The sequence below is a fragment of the Triturus cristatus genome, chromosome 9, assembly GCF_964204655.1.
Source record: "Triturus cristatus chromosome 9, aTriCri1.1, whole genome shotgun sequence".
NCBI lineage: Eukaryota > Metazoa > Chordata > Amphibia > Caudata > Salamandridae > Triturus > Triturus cristatus.
Genome location: NC_140592.1, coordinates 1274698252 through 1274715718, shown reverse-complemented (window position 1 = coordinate 1274715718; position 17467 = coordinate 1274698252). Strand labels below are relative to the sequence as shown.

General features: G+C 48.9%; 1 protein-coding gene across 9 annotated transcripts in view; it reads left to right on the top strand.

The window, feature by feature from the left end:
- The window catches only part of RALGAPA1 (Ral GTPase activating protein catalytic subunit alpha 1), a 717351-nt gene that overhangs the window by 221006 nt on the left and 478878 nt on the right, over window positions 1-17467 (top strand). For 5 of the 9 annotated variants that reach the window (XM_085627451.1, XM_085627446.1, XM_085627450.1 and 2 more), the window contains exon 17: window positions 4503-4637. The exons of the other annotated variants lie outside the window; for them this stretch is intronic. In XM_085627451.1, the coding sequence (XP_085483577.1) occupies window positions 4503-4637 (135 nt within the window). The remainder of the gene's footprint in view (window positions 1-4502; window positions 4638-17467) is intronic. 9 annotated transcript variants of the gene reach the window in all.

The following is a 17467-nucleotide window of genomic DNA, read 5'->3' as shown; positions in this document are numbered from 1 at the left end:
GCGACATGCCCACACAACAGGCCTCCCAGCAATTTCGAGGTCGGGCCATAGGCCCAAAAGAAAATGACCAGGCTATCGGGGGCAACATGCGTCTCAATCCTCTGTCCCACCTGGCACAGTTAGTCATGTACCACCTCCGTACGAGCTAAACCTTCTGGCATATTTGGAGTTCTCCATCAGTCTGCTGATGTCACACCTGACTCCTTCACAGAAGCTCCGTTTTGTCAGTAGCTTCCTGGATATAGTGCGTCTTTGAACCTTACTCTGGACCATGAGGTCGAGGACGTTCACCTTATGATCTGCTGTTTCAGCCTTGGTCCTGGGTCTCTGCAAGGGTGGCTCTGAAGCTTCTTGACCTACTTCCTACAGCCTGCTCCCCAACCATGCCAGATGGCATATGTGGGCTCTGCAGTGGGATCTGAAGTCTCGGTGGTCCCAGCTCCTGGTAACCTGCCAGATTCCAATCCGGTGTTGGAGGAGACTGCTAAAGATCTGTAGTGGTGGCTGCTGTAGCACAGTTGAACCAGCTGCAGAACCCTCAGCTTACTCCACTAAGAGCTGACGGTATAGACTGGCGCGGGACTGCTGTGCTGGGTAGGCCATCTGTGAGAGGTGGAGTTTAAATGACCCCTCTCTATATAAATATGATGGAGCTGTGGGTGATTCTCTGGGAGTTCAAGGCCTTCCTGCCGACCATCAAGGGAAGGCTGGTTCAGCTTCTCATGGACAACACAACTGCAATTTGGTCCTGCAATAAGCAAAACAGGATGCAGCCTTGTATCCTGTGCCAGAATGCTCTGTACCTCTAGAGCTGGCTAAATCGTCAGGGCATTTCACTGGCAGTACACCACCTGGCAGCATCTTTGAATGCCATGACGGACGACCTCAGCCACTGATGCCTAGTGGAACATGAATGGCAGTTTCACCCGAAGGAGGTGCAGGGTGTCTTCCAGCAATGGCGAGAACCCTGGCTCAATCTCTTCTCCAAAGCGCAGTGTCAACACTTTCACATGCTAGATTGTTCAGGAAGTCTCTCCCTAAAGAGACATTCTGCAGGTAGTGGAGCATGGGACTCCTGTATGCCTTCCCTCTGCTCCCTCTCCTACCCAGAGTTCTGAAGAAGATGAGGAACGACTGGGCCCACGCCATCCTAGTGCCTCTGGCTCAGGCCAGCAGGGTGAATACACAACGTCTGCACCTAAGCATCTGCCCTCTGATCTGCCTTCCTTTAGGGAGGATGTTCCTTCGCAGCACCAGGGGACATCTTGCACCTGGTCCTGAGGCAACCGGCACCGCAATTTGAGGGGAATAAGCAGCAACAGTTACACTCTTTTGACCTCCCTCCAAAGTCACTGATGTAGTCTGGCAGCCCTGCACCCTTCCACGAAATCTGCCTGTATCGGGCGCTGGGATAAGTTTGTTGGGTGTATTGTTGTTTACTTTATCTTTGGCCAAACATTGACTTGCTATCGGTGCTGTTAAAGTTCGTTGTTGGCCCTCCCGGCTTTTTTACATTTGCCGGACTAGCAGTCCTTGTTCATATCACCTGTTGTGATGCATTTTGTTAAAGGTTTGCAACATACGTTTCCATCCAAGCCCCCTTGTGATGCTACATTGCGACTCCATCCCCTCATGTGTACCCCTTTTGAACCAAAGCACAGTTGTCCTCTGCACCTGCTCCCCTTAAAAACGATCTTGTTCGTTGCATAAACATCAGCAAGCCATGTAAGTTAGAGTCACACTCTCTCCGTCCAGCCCACATTTTACTACCTTTTTTCCTAGACAAACTGATGGTAAAGACGTGAAGAGCATTCTTACCGAAGGTGGTGATGGGGAGAGGCTATGGTGCAGCGGGCAGAGCTGGGGATCTGTGTTCGCGTCTCGGTGTCTGCTCAACATCCCGTGATTCTAGGCAAATCACTTAATCTCCCCCGTGCCCATGGATAGCGTCTGGATACCGTCATGGGTGATAAGCAGCGCTATATAAATCTTCAAATTATTCTTATTTTAGCATCAGACCAGTCATCACTCTTCTGACCTTTTTTGTTCTGCCTCATCCCTAAGATGAGAGACTCTATTTGGATCCCAAGAGAGTGCTCACCTTTTCCATCAGTGGCACCAAGGAACATCGGGTGGACAATCCGCTCTTTGTGGGGGTCTCTGGAACAAAGAAGGGCAAGGCGATGCAGAAGCTGGCCATCTTTTGATGGATAAGCCTCTCCAGTGCTGCATATCTGTCGGGTAGCTACCTGGGCATCGCTGCACATGTCCACAAAGCTCTGTTGCCTTGCCAGTCCGGTCTGCCGCGGTGGGCATTTTGCCTGTTCGGTCCTTTAGAACTTTTTAATCTGAGCCACTCCACAGCCTTACCGTCCTGGGAGGTACGGGTTGGTGTCTATTCACGATGTGAGGAACCTGCAGTTAGAAGAGCAACTTCTCTTCATAAATGCTTTTTTCTGGGGTGGATACCTTATCTAATTGCAGATTCCACTCTGCCATCCTTTTTTCTATTCTATGGATGGTCTCCTTTTTATTTAAAAGGGTCCCAGTTTCGGAATCTGCACACTGGTTCTCCCAGTTATAGAATGGGCTCCGCATCTGAGGGCGTGGATGAGCTTGCGACAGAATCTGACATCATTGTGCATGATTGGCGCTTACGTGAAGCTCTGATTGTCACTCCTGGCGTGAACGGAGCTGGACACAGAGTGCCACTGTGCCTTGTACCAGGACGCAGGAGCACTGCCTTTCAGTTTTTTGGATCCAGTCTGGCACCTAGGCATGCTCACAAAGAGAGGAATCTGCTGTAAGTTTTACTGTTCAAAGGAAAGAGCGTTACCCAAGGTAAGTAACTGCTTTGTTTTCCTCTCTTACTTCATAAAGTGACCCTCAAGCCGCAAAAAACGTGCTCCTTCTAAAATGACTTGCAGCCCAACTAAATATAGTTCTCAGACCTTGTTCTACTAACCAAACTCCACTCCGGTAAGATCCGCTTTCTCAGAGGTGATGCCAAATTTTCCATTACTCCCTATAATTCCAAAACATGCGTGCTTGAAAGGTCATGCTCCATTCAGGCCGCTTGAAATCCCTTACAGGATCATAATACAGTGGTATATGGCCTGCTTTTGTAAATGGGCTTTGAGGAGTAGCTTGCGTGCTCTAGTCTGCTCCGCTATCCATGTCTCATCTTTGTTTCTTAGAAGCTCATTTCTGGCATTATTAGTGAATCATGCAAACCCTCTATAGTAGTCATTTTCGGAAGTCTTTCTGATGTGCTTTCTCTTTATAAACGAAGTCGCTGGTAAACATTTTTCAGAACGTCTTGGTTTAGTCTTCCTCCCTGGTCCTGACAAAAAAGCCAGATTTGGTTCAGGATTTGAATGTCCTCCTAAATTCTTGGGTTAGAATCTATACCCTCAACTGATAGTCTTATGTCACTTGTGTTATTGCTGCTCACGAGTGTAACTTTGATGCACTGTTTCTCGACAGAGCAGCTGTAACCCCTTCTGTGAAACACTCGTCGTAACGTTACACGGAGTCTTGCTTAACACGTCCATTTGAATCAAGGGACGTGTATGCCATACTCTTACAATACTCTTCTCTGGAGACCGAGAGGTACCTCCAGTGTTGAGAGAGCGCTCGAATTCTAAGGGCACAGATCTAAGTGACCGCTTTATACATCGCTTTTCACCTTCAGGTGGCGGCGGAACTTTTCCTGGCAAGGAAGGAGCCGAGGACTTTATAGCCCTATGGGCGTGGTCTTCAGGGTCTCCTGCCCGGGTGGATGTCTATGGACATACTGTCTGAGCAGAGATAGCTGCCACTGCAGTCCTTCTGCTTGTAAACGTGCGTGATCTGTAGAGGGTCCAGCTGGGCTGCTCCTCATGCCTTCTGCTCCTCATGCCTTCTGCTCCTCATGCCTTCTGCTCATGCCTTGCATTGGCTGCTAGTTCCAGGGACTATGCCCCCTTAGATCTAGCTATGCCGAGGAATATTTGTAGGAAGATCTTTTTTTCAGTATGCGGTTTTTCTTCCTCCCACCTGCATTTCATACTTGAGAATCTACCCTCTTTCAACCACCGTCGCCCATTTGTCAAAGTGTTTGGTAATGCTGGTTGCCCGTGAGCTCCTCTGTGGCATAGGCAGGGCGGTGCATACTTCTGGACATTAAATATTGAAAGATAACTTTCTGCTGAACAGAGTGCTTTGTTTGATGCTGGTGGTAGAATGTCACTACTCTACAGGGTTCTTGAGTGATTTGTAGAACTAGGAATGAACCGAAGCAGAGTGCTGTGTGTTGCCTGGGATATCTGTTGGTCGGAGGGTTGCCTGGGATATCTGTTGGTGGGAGGGCGGAGGGTGGAAGGTCTTTGTGTTGTTTGTGGTTGCTTTTCTTTGTCCGCCTCGCTGTTCGCTGCTGTTGTGGCACAAAAGTCTCTCATTGTCACTCTTCTTTCTCTCCCTCTTGGCTCCCCCCTTCTCTCTCTTTCTCTCCTTCCTTGAAGCTATGAGAAGCAGATCCATTGGCGAATGTGCTCTGCCATCAGCCTCAATTCGCAGCGCTAAAAGTGTTCCTGTGCTGCTCCATCCTTCCAAACCCTCTCTGCCTGCTCTCACCCCCCTCTCTGACCAGCTTACAGGTAGTGCCACCTCTGCTATGTCTGCACCACCCATGCGCTCCTTGCACCCAGCTTTGCTCTCCTTCGAATGCCATTTCACAGCTGCAAACTCTGACAGCCCTTGCATTGGGAAGGGAGGACAGCGGGGCAACTGGGCAGGGAGTCGGGAGGGGGCTGTTTAAAAACTCAAACGAAAGGGTTCTCCGCCCCACTTCATACTCATGTCATTTCATATCTGCAGCCGGAAGTGGAAGCATCAAAGTTAGTCCTGTGCCAGTGTGTCAACTAAAGTGATTGCAAGTTAGACTTGTACGGTTCACAGTAATCTTACCAGTATTTCGGAATAAACCAGTGTTTAAATCAGAAATTAAATCTGTCCTCCTGGGCTTGGTGGGGGGATCACAGTAGTACATGGCTGCAAATATCTTGCAGCCCATTGTTTTATGCATTTCAGACTTTGATTTATTCACTGCTTATGCCATGGTATTCCTCCCGGAGGTGCTCCCCATTTTAAACACGATGCCTTTGGTGTGCGGCGCATGAATATGAGAAGGTTCAAGATGAAGCTCTCTCCTGTTCTACAGGGCCGAGCCTGAATATCCAGACCTCTTTAAAGGGTCCCTGCTGCTGATTGCTCCTGTTCCCTAGAATAGTGCGATTTCCCCCAATATTCTGTCTACGGAAGTCCATGTTCCCTCCCATCTTGCTTATTTTGAAGTTTCCTCCTTTAATCATTTGTAGCTCAACCATTTCTAGTTCCCCAACCCCCTTTCAAGGCCTTAGCCATTCTCCAGCTCCCATCGCACAAGAAATCTTTATCCCAACATTTTTCTCCCCAGTTCTACCTTTCCCCCATTTCATGTTTCACTCCTCCTGCCTTCTGGATCAGTCCGCCTGGATGGACACTGTTCCTAGATGACCACCAAGCGGTGGTTTATACTGAAGTATGAAAATGAAAAGGTCTGTTCTGATGCTCATCTTTTAGACTAGGGTATTTGTCAGTTTGAAGATGTGCGGGGTTTATGACCCAAGGCTTGTACGTAATGCTTTAAAAATAAAATGGATTCGCTGAGTGAAACCAGATCTGCTGCAATGTTTTTTGCATCACGGAGCAGTAGTTTGGGGCAAAGGTTTTTTGACTACGATTGTTCCCTTTTGTAATCAGGGCAAAGCGAGTTGAGAGATGAGCAGCAGAAAAGGAAGAGCCCAGAGGGTATTGTAAACTAATTTTGGAAAGAAGTAAACGAGAAAGGAGTCCCCACAGGACGTAAATCAGGCACTATAAAAAACAACTATTTTTAACTTGAAGAACTACCAGAGTGCAATAGCCACTAACAATGAAACATGGCAGATCTATAAACATCACCTGAGAGTAGTCAAAGGTTGAAGAGGAGGAAAAGGAAGGATGGTGACCAATGTCGTCCTAACCCGGAGAACAGGGCGGGTTAACTCTGACCGAGGCAAGTTGAAGGCAGCGATCATCGATTCATCACCATTGTCCGCTCGTTCACGGCAGCACAAAGGGTGGTCCTGCTAGATGTAGGCGATCCTAGTGACCAATGCTTCATTATCCCCTACAGTGATGCATCACATGATTTGGGACTGGTGAGGTGATATCCGTGACGGAGGATTTCCGTTTAATGATGGTGACAATACTTTAACAATGAAACTAGTTTACAATGCAGTTAGTAATTTCCCAAAGAACAGTGTTTTTGGCTGGGACATTTTATGGGTCAGTGGAGTGTCCTCCATATGGGCCGAACAAAGGGGGTGAATGAGAACTGAAATTGCATTGTTGAGTACGTAGTGGAACTTGTAGTTACTATCTGATTGTAGGTCACCAGCAGGTGTTTAAACAAATTGGTTATTTGAAAAAGAATAGTGGTCTGTTCGTGTCCCTACTGCTGGCACCACAGACCCAAATATGGAGCTGCCCTTTAATGATTGCCCATCACGACGTAGGTCCGGACGACAGTCTGACTAAGGGGAGGGAATGAATAGCCTGGGGGGTCAGGGTCTTTGGACGGCGGTCATATCAAAGATCTGCCAGACTCTTTGGTTCAGATTGGCACACTACTAGCTTGAGCTGCATTTCCAACCATCGTGGGCACTCACGGTCCATCCATGCATGGGAGCACATGAACTCTGTGTGCTTGACGCTGCCATTCCTTAATGCTTCATTTCGTATTAGTTGTGTTGGGAGAGTTTAAAATGTCTTCTTTTTGCCCTTCTGTGGCTATCTTGGATTGTTTTCTCTGTTTTTTTAAATTTGGGTTCACTTTGTTACTCATGGAACTGATTTAAAATAAAACGTCCTTAAAAAATGGAATGAGTGGTTATTAGTGGTTTGCAGAATGGAAAGCATGAAGGACGGAAGCATTCAGGGGCCACAGGAGCTGATCTCAAAGAGGGGCAAAGGAGACAAACTGGGAGCGTTAGGACTGCTGAGGAGACAGTGACAGGAAGAGCAGCAACTGCTAAGGAGATAGGAGGGAGTAAGACCGCAAGGAACTGCTAAGGAGATACAAGGGAGTAAGACAGGAAGCAGTCGCACTGCTCAGGGTTGGCATGGAGAAAGGATGAGCAAGAGCTGCTAAGGAGATACAAAGGAGTAAGACAGGAAGCAGTGGCACTGCTCAGGGTTGGCATGGAGAAAGGATGAGCAAAAGCTGCTAAGGAGATACAAAGGAGTAAGACAGGAAGCAGTCTCACTGCTCAGGGTTGGCATGGAGAAAGGATGCGCAGGAACTGCTAAGGAGATACAAAGGAGTAAGACAGGAAGCAGTGGCATTGCTCGGGGTTGGCATAGAGAGAAAGGATGCGCAGGAACTGTTACAGAGTACATGGGGGAATACGTGGAGGGAATGAGGACAAACTCCTGCAGGGAGATCACAGAAGGCTGGGTGAGCTAGGATTGTTACAGAAAGAGAGTGCAAGAACTTGAACTACTGTAGACAGAGAGCAAGCCAAGACAGGGCAACCAGTTATTGACGACACTGCACACAAAAGAAGTGTAGAGAAGATCTACTGAAGAGTACAGGTAAGCACGAATGGGAAGGCTCGTTGTCCTGGAACAGCCACCTTTATTCAAACACACAGAACTCTGTTGGCTGAATGTCCAGTTCTGAGGGGGAAAACAGAGAAGCTTCCTCCGAGGGGTCAGTGTAGTAAGGAAGATAAACCAGAACAGGCTTCCACATCAGTGCACACACCCACACACATCATGGAAACACATCCTCAGAAGGAGTAATATGGCAGCACGAATGGCAGACAAGGGTTTGTCATTAAAAGAATGAGATTTTCATTTCTGCTGCTTTCTACTCTAGATTGGTGTGGTTTGCCATTATATTGGTGTGGTTCCTATAAATGTGCTCAAATATTTGGTGCCTTTTCTAGAAGAGAATGCGAGGTATTTAAAAATGCTAGTGTGTGGTTCTTATGTTGCTGTGCACGCCCCTATCTGTTCTTTGTTGAGATTGTTGCCTTTCTTGTATGCGACTCCCGCTCCATGGTTTGTATTGAATGTTTTGAAGCTTGGCATTAGTTGTGGCAGGATCTGCACCGCAACAACAGAACATTGGGTCCGTTCCGCCTCCTCGTGTGACTTTGGAGCTTTTTTGTCTGGTTGGTAGGACTGATAGCAGGGTTTCTTATGGAGATGTTGTTAAGTTGTTTAATCTAGTTGCAAACAATGTGGTGGAGGACAGAGTTTTCTTTTAGATCAATCCCCTTGACAAAGTTGTGCCGAGAAAGGACAGCTCTTCAGTGTGTCTTCTCTGGTGGTATAGAAGATGCATTATGAGAGCAAGCCTATCTCACTTTGTTCAGGGGAGCATGTGTTCGGTGATGGATGTGAAAGCTTTCCTTGCATGTAAAGCTCGCCCATTCCTGTGGTATCACTCTTCTGTGTATTCTATGTTGAATTAGAAGTCCTTTGTTAAATATTACTTTTATTAAATTTATTAATTCTCTTTTTCGCTTGTACAAATTAAGGGGCTCGTCTCTAGCATGCATTTCGGATCTATTGGAACGTTTGCTTGAGGAGCAGACCTCTGACAGTTTGTGGTCAAGGACATCGGTGAGATGTGAATTTCTTGGTGGATTGGAATATTTGGTGTATGTGCAAAACTCTTTTCCTCGATGAATTAAAATACTGGATTTATGAGTAAATCTCATCTCACTTTGTGTGCAGGTAAAGGTTGACTATCCGGAGTGAATCCTCTGGTGCTTCCCAGGTGCCATACTGGATCTGAGGGATTCTTTCACAAGAATTCTCCATGTCCAGTCTGGCACCAGGGACAGGTGGATTTGTGTGACTCCACTGTGACTCGGTGCTGCGCCAAAAGTTATGTCGTATAGCCACATAAAAGTGCCACTCCAGCCCTTTGTTGTCAGTTCCTTTCTTTCCATGTTGCTCATTGTGGATCCAGGTTCCGGATGTTCAGACTGTTTGTAACTCCTCTCATGGTGTGCTGTGCGTCAATGTTCCCACCAGCAATGTCAATTTCAAGATGTGCAGAGACTGCAGGAAGCAGGGTCATGCACATGTAGGAGCTCTGCCGCTTGGGCTCTGTGCACAACTCTTCAGTTGCGCAACAAGTTTGCCCTTTTGCACCAGAAAGCCATCCGAAACTGGGAGGCAGAACTTTACGTCGCCAAGCACATAAAGCAGCGTTCTGCTGGTGGTGGCTGTTAAATGCCCACTCACTGCTTGAAGTCTTCTGATTGTTCAATTCAAACATAAGCATGAAAAGCAGGATGCAGGACCAGTCTCCAAAGCGCCACTTGAAGTCCGATGAGAAGGTGTGAGGATGTCAAGATAAATGTTGGTCACCCTCACAGTCTCTGTAATCCGAACTGGCTCAGCATCTTGTCCCAGCGTGCCCCAAGTGGGCCATCATCCACCCTGCAGCAGATACATGCCTTTAGAGAGGCGATGCTGCAAATGTTTGGTGAACCTCTGCTTCCCTCTGGTGCATCTTGGGGTGCCATAAAGCAGCAGGACTTTGTAGTGGGACCACCACTGGTAATTCCGCCCCTGCACCTAGTCTGCTTGCTATGAAGCCGGCTAGTTATAGGCACCTGCACCTAGGTCCATGCAGCCTCCCTCCCTCCATACGGACACTGGCACCAACTGTGCTGGTGCTGATAGAATATGTGGTCCCGAGCCACCGTCTGTCTTATCTCTACCAGTGCTGCAGTTTGCGATCACAAAAGCTCAAACAGTTGTGATTCATCTTGATTCTGATTCAAGACCTTTCTCTCGACTCTGTTGCCAGCAGTGGGCCCATGAAGTCTTTAGTTCAAGAGGCGCCCTATGTCCCTCATGACACTGAGGTGGATGGATTGTTTCCTCCTCACTATAATAATGATGCTAGATGCATCCTTGCTAGATTCGTCAGTTACGCCGCCTACTGAACTGGGGAAAACTCCTAGGTTCGAGGCATATGAGCTGCAGATTACACACTTGTGCATAGATTGCCATCTGGTGTTGGTCCCGGATGTTTGCCGTTTGTTTTAACTCTTGGAAAGTCTTTGGAAGTCACGAGATCGGTGACTCCATCCTAAGATTGTTTTTTTCCGCCGTCGGGCTCGGATGTAATCTTCGCGCTCCGGTTCCGAACAGCTTCCAGTTCGACGATCGACGTGCAATCCGCACCCCAATTTGCGGTATTGTTTCGATCGCGATCTCCCCACTTGACGCGCCTCTCATTGGCAAGACCTTTGGTTCCAGTCGTCGACGGCGGCCTTCGGGCCTACCCAAGCTCTGGTCCTGGCTAATGGAAAGGACTCCATTTAAAAAGTGCCCTCGATGTGGGTCCAAATTCCCCCACACCGATCTCCACGAGGTGTGCAACCTCTGCCTCTCCCCTGAACACGAGGCTCGAGACTGTCCAGCGTGTAAATCCTTCCGGTCCAAGAAAACGATTCGGGACCGAAGAGCCAGAAGAACCATGGCACACTCTTCGGCGATCCCGGACGACATCTTTGGGGAAGGCGTCGACGCTCCAGAACAACACACAGATGAGGGACTCGTCAGCGCATCCGAAGCCGACGATTCAGATGTGGAGAACATCACTCCGGCACAGAGGGTTGTGAGTACCCCCCCCCCCCCCCCCCACACCCTCACCGGCACCGAAAAAGGCTTCGGTCACGCCTTCGCGCCTAAGCAAGACCAAAGACACTGCTTCCCACACCGCACCTTCGGGGCCGGTAAAGAAGCCAATTAAGCCTTCAGGCGGCTCGGGCTCGAGCCAGCCCACCGTCGGAGCCGATAAACACTCTTTGGCACCGGCCTCCATCTCGACACCGAGCCCCACACCGAAACACTCGGGGTCGAGACCCAGCTCCTCGGCACCGACCCCATCTTCGGTACCGATAAAAGCCCATAAGACCACCGGCACCGACACTTCGAAGCCGAAATCCATCTCGGCGCCTACTAAACAATCGGAGCTTTCCAAGCATGGTTCCAAACAACGACCCAGCACCGAAAAGCCTAAGAAACCAACGGCCCGACTCCTTCGGGGCCGACGGACCAACCAACCTCTCCAGAACTATTCGGAACGGATCCCTTACAAAAAACATTAACCAAGGATCCCAAAACTGGACATTTTATGCTCTCTATCAAAAAGAGACAGTTAGACAAACCTGCTCCGCCTCCACCTCCAAAAAGGAAGGACTCTGCTACTTCCCCTTTCAGACTACCTCCACCACCTCCTCCACCTTCCCCTCCTCCACCTTCCCCTCCTCCACCTTCTCCACCCCACCTCATCATTCCCCGACCCCATCCCCGGATGATGATGATCAAGGGGATCCATACGATGACATAGGGGATGTGCCCCAAGATATACCTACAGGGGACCCCACTCCCACAGGATCGCCAGACCCATGGGACGATTATAATATCCCTGATGTCCCTAACGTCCCACAAGACGATCTTTACCCTTCCAGACCTTCTCCACCAGAAGACTCCTTGGGGTTCAACCATTTACTGCAAAGGGCAGCACACTACCACGGGGTAGATTTACATACCGACCCAGTGGAGGAGGATTTCCTCCTAGATACATTTGACACCACACATAGGACCACCTCCATATTGCCTATGCTTAAGGGTGTTATAAAACATGCGCCGGAGGTCTTTCAGGACCCAGTCAGGGCCAGGGTCATTAACCCGCGCATTGAGAAGAAATATAAAGCCGCCCCAACAGATCCCTCCTACATCAGAGGGCCAGCACCACTAGATTCCTTGGTAGTATCCACAGCACGGAAAAGGGCCAACTCCCAGGCGTCAGGTGACGCACCACCACCGGACAAAGAGTCTAAACTCTTGGACGCATCACGCAAGCGTACTGCATCTCAAGCGGCCAATATATGGCGTATCGCCAATACACAAGCACTACTAGCGAGGTATGACAGGGCCCATTATGACGAGCTAGAAGCCATAATGCACCATCTCCCTGATAAATACAAAGCTAGGGCCAACAAGCTAATTCAGGAGGGCAAAACAATTACCAATACCTCCATACGTTGTGCCTTAGATGCAGCAGACACAGCCTCTAGGGCTATCAATACTAGTGTCCTCCTCCGTCGCCATGACCGGCTAAGGATATCAGGTTTTAAACCGGAGGTACAAGCCTCCATCCTCAACCATCCCTTTGACCAGGAACATCTATTTGGCCCCAAAGTGGATGACGCCCTAGAGAAAATGAAAAAGGACACGGACACGGCAAAATCCATGGGAGCCTTACAATCTCACCCTCCCAGACGCTCCTTTCGCTGCTCTTCCTTTCGGAGCACATCCAGAGGCGACTCCTCAGACACCGCTTCCACTTCATACAAATCCCCTACTCAGTCCACCTTTACAAGGGGTTACCAAAGAGGCGGCTACAGGGGCAACAATAACAAAGGCAGAGGCAAAACAAACACTGCCCGCTCTGCCACCGCACCTACCCAATGACTTCCCTCCACTTCCCCCAGACCATCACACTCCGGTCGGGGGCAGACTCCAACATTTCCTTCCGGTCTGGACTACCATCACCTCAGACAAATGGGTAACGCAAATAATTCGGTCAGGCTACTGCCTAGAACTAATATCTACCCCCCCAAACATTCCACCCAGACAACGCCCAATGTCACCAGAACATCTACTGCTACTCAAGCGGGAGGTAATCTCCCTCCTAGACAAAGAGGCAATAGAACACGTTCCTACCAACCAACAAAATATGGGGGTCTACTCCCTATATTTTCTCATATCAAAAAGGGACGAGACTCTGCGGCCCATCCTAGACCTTCGACCACTAAACAAATACATACACTCAGGCCACTTTCATATGGTGACGCTTCAGCAGGTACTTACTTTCCCAAAACAACTTCTTCACGACTTTGGACCTAAAAGACGCTTATTTCCACATTCCAGTGCACAATGCTCACAGGAAGTACCTCAGATTTGTAGTGGACGGTCAACACTACCACTTCAAAGTGCTCCCGTTCGGAGTCACAACCGCACCACGAGTATTCACCAAGTGCCTAGCAGTGGTGGCAGCACATCTGTGAAGACAACACATTCATGTCTTCCCATACCTAGACGACTGGTTGATAAAAACCAGTTCGTACAATCAGTGTGTACAACACACACACACCACGATCCAGCTACTTCACCAGCTGGGCTTCACGGTTAACCACGGAAAGTCCCATCTCCAACCATCCCACATAAAACAATATCTAGGTGCCACTATAGACACCTAAAAAGCGCTCGCCTACCCCAATCCTGCCAGGATTGCAAGCATTCAGGCTCTACGCGCAAAATTCATACCACAACACTCCCTTCCAGCTCGGGTGTGCATGCAACTAATAGGGATGATGGCCTCTTGCATCTTCATAGTACCTCACGCAAGACTCCAGATGCGTCCTCTCCAAGAGTGCTTAGCGCACCAATGGAACCAGGCCCAGGGTCAATTAAGAGATTGGTGTTGGTAGACGGTCGTACCCATCGCTCTCTGCAGTGGTGGACCACCACAAACCTTTCCAAGGGTCGACCGTTCCTGGACCCGGTTCCCCAGATAGTATTAACAGACGCATCCCTCTCCGGCTGGGGAGCTCATCTATTACATCTCACCATGCAAGGCAAATGGATACCTCATCAGAAGTTACTCCATATCAACCATCTGGAGTTACTAGCACTCTTCCTAACCCTAAAATCCTTTCAAACACAGATTTCAGGCAAGGCAGTCCTAATCCGCACAAACAACATGACAGCCTTGTTTATATATAAAAAAAAAAGCCGGCACACACTCTTCACAGCTCTCTCAATTAGCACAGAGCATATGGAGATGGGCCATACCCCAGAAAATCTTTCTCCTAGCCCAACATGTCCCAGGAGTACACAGGTTTCTGGAAAAGTTTATTTTTCGAATCAAGCTCTTATTCCCCTCTGTGCATAAAAGTTGTACTCCAATAAAGCTCTTATTCCCCTCTGTGCATACGACTTGCGCTCCAATAAAGCTCTTATTCCCCTCTGTGCATACGACTTGCGCTCCAATAAAGCTCTTAATCCCCTCTGTGCATACGACTTGCGCTCCAATAAAGGTCTTATTCCCCTCTGTGCATACGACTTGCGCTCCAATAAAGCTCTTATTCCCCTCTGTGCATACGACTTGCGCTCCAATAAAGCTCTTATTCCCCTCTGTGCATACGACTTGCGCTCCAATAAAGCTCTTATTCCCCTCTGTGCATACGACTTGCGCTCCAATAAAGCTCTTATTCCCCTCTGTGCATACGACTTGCGCTCCAATAAAGCTCTTATTCCCCTCTGTGCATACAACTTGCGCTCCAATAAAGCTCTTATTCCCCACTGTGCATACGACTAGCGCTCCAATAAAGCTCTTATTCCCCTCTGTGCATACGACTAGCGCTCCAGTAAAGCTCTTATTCCCCTCTGTGCATACGACTTGCACTCCAGTAAAGCTCTTATTCCCCTCTGTGCATACGACTTGCGCTCCAATAAAGCTCTTATTCCCCTCTGTGCATACGACTTGCGCTCCAATAAAGCTCTTATTCCCCTCTGTGCATACGACTTGCGCTCCAATAAAGCTTATTCCCCTGTGTGCATACGACTTGCTCTCCAATAAAGCTCTTATTCCCCTGTGTGCATACGACTTGCGCTCCAATAAAGCTCTTATTCCCCTGTGTGCATACGACTTGAGCTCCAATAAAGCTCTTATTCCCCTCTGTGCATACGACTTGCGCTCCAATAAAGCTCTTATTCCCCTCTGTGCATACGACTTGTGCTCCAATAAAGCTCTTATTCCCCTCTGTGCATACGACTTGCGCTCCAATAAAGCTCTTATTCCCCTCTGTGCATACGACTTGCGCTCCAATAAAGCTCTTATTCCCCTCTGTGCATACGACTTGCAATCCAATAAAGCTCTTATTCCCCTCTGTGCATAAAAGTTGTACTCCAATATGGCTTGTTGAATGGACTCAAAGATGCTGCACTCTAAATTCATTCCACTGTTTCTGTCTAAAGTGTTGTGAATAAGAAGCAGTTTCTGCAACTGACACTATTTGTTTTATACACTCTGCAGGAAAAGGGTCTGGCATCTCTGACGTTTTGTGGTAAAAGAGTCTTTCTTCAGTGTGGAATCTTCGGTCAACTGTGGTATTATGATTACAACTCCTTTCAGATCGCTCTCTGGTGTAGATTCTTTGGTGTTCGAGAAAGTTTTCCTTTTCAGTAAAGCTCTTTTCGCTCAAAGTGCAGGAAAACTCTCCCTGTTAAGCATTTCTAATGACTGAAGTGCTTTAGGATTAGAACTGTTCATGGTCTGTCTTGTGAACACGTCGGTACAAAGTAGTTTCGTTAAAGATGTGTTTCAGAGTTTGAGCGGTGCTCTTCTCTGCTCTCAGTCAAGGCCCATCTCTGCTGCGATATTTTTAGTGGGTGAGAAAAGTACTGATTATGAATTGTGTGTAACCTGAATTAAGTCCCATGGGTCTGGTGAGCCAGGGACCAGTTAGCCATAAAATTGAAGCACATGGATGTGAGCCATAACATTGGAGCATAGGGCCGGGTGAGCTATGTAATGGGAGGACAGGGCCCGGTGTGCCATAGCATGGGATTATATGGACTGGTGAGCTATACATTGGAGCACAGAGCCAGGTGAGCCATCTAATGGTAGGACAGGGCCCGATAGCCATAGCATGAAAACACAGGGACCAGATAGCCATATAATGGGAACACAGGGCCGGGCGAATCATTTCATGGGAGCACAGACCCCAGTGAGCAATGTACTAGGAACACAGGCCTCAGTGAGCCGTAGCATGGGAGTTCAGGGACTGGTGAACCATACAATGGGAGCACAGGGCCCAGTGAGCCATAGCATGGAAACACAGGGACGAGGTAGCCAAATAATGGGGGTACATGACCCAGTGAGACATAATATTGGATCATAGGGCCACTTGAGTCATATTATGAGAGCACATAGCCTGGTGAGCCATTGCATGGGAGCACAGTGCCCGGTTAGGCATAAAATGAGCACACAAGGCACATACTAATAGAGCACAGAGACCGGTGAGCCATGTGATGGGAACACAGTGCCAGGTGAGCTCTATAATGGGAGCACAAGGCCAGCCGGGTCATATAATGGGAGCACAAGGCCAGGCAAATCATAAAATGGGAGCACAAGGTCAGGCGAGGCCTATAAAGGGAGCAGAAGGCCAGACGAGCCATATCATGGGAGCAGAAGGCCAGGCGAGGCATATTATGGAAGCAGAAGGCCAGGCGAGCCATATAATGGGAGCAGAAGGCCAGGCGAGCCATATAATGGGAGCACAAGGCCAGGCGAGCTATATAATGGGAGCACAAGGCAAGCGTACCCGTATAATGGGAACACAAGGCCAAGCTAGCCATATTATGAGAGCACAAGGCCAGGTGACCAATATTATGGGAGCACTAGGCCAGGCAAGCCATAGTATGGGAGCACAGGGCCCGTTGAGCCATATAAATGGAGCAAAGGATGAGGTGAGCCATATTGTGGGAGCACAAGGCCAGGTGAGCCATATTGTGGGAGCACAAGGCCAGGTGAGCCATATTGTGGGAGCACAAGGCCAGGTGAGCCATATTGTGGGAGCACAAGGCCAGGTGAGCCATATTATGGGAGCACAAGGCCAGGTGAGCCACATCATGGGAGCACAAGGCCAGGTAAGCCATATTGTGGGAGCACAGGGCCAGGCGAGCCATATTATGGGAGCACAGGGCCAGGCGAGCCATATTATGGGAGCACAGGGCCAGGCGAGCCATATTATGGGAGCACAGGGCCAGGCGAGCCATATTATGGGAGCACAGGGCCAGGCGAGCCATTTTATGGGAGCACAGGGCCAGGCGAGCCATATTATGGGAGCACCGGGCCAGGCAGGCATATAATTGGAGCATAGGGCCAGACGAGGCATGTAGTTGGAGCACAAGGCCAGGCGAGCCATAATATGGGAGCACAATGCCAGGCTAGCCTTATAATGGGAGCATAAGGCCAGTTGAGCCATATATTGGCAGCACAAGGCCAGTCGAGCCATATTATGAGAGTACAGGGCAGATGAGCCATATAAATGGAACAAACGACTCGGTGAGCCATATTATGGGAGCACTAGACCAGGCCAGGCATGTAATGGGAGCACAAGGCCAGGCGAGGCATATATTGGGAGCACAAGGCCAGGCGAGGCATATTATGGGAGCACAAGGCGAGGCATATATTGGGAGCACAAGACCAGGCGAGGCATATTATGGGAGCACTAGGCCAGGCATGTAATGGGAGCACAAGGCCAGGCGAGCCATATATTGGGAGCACAAGGCCAGGCGA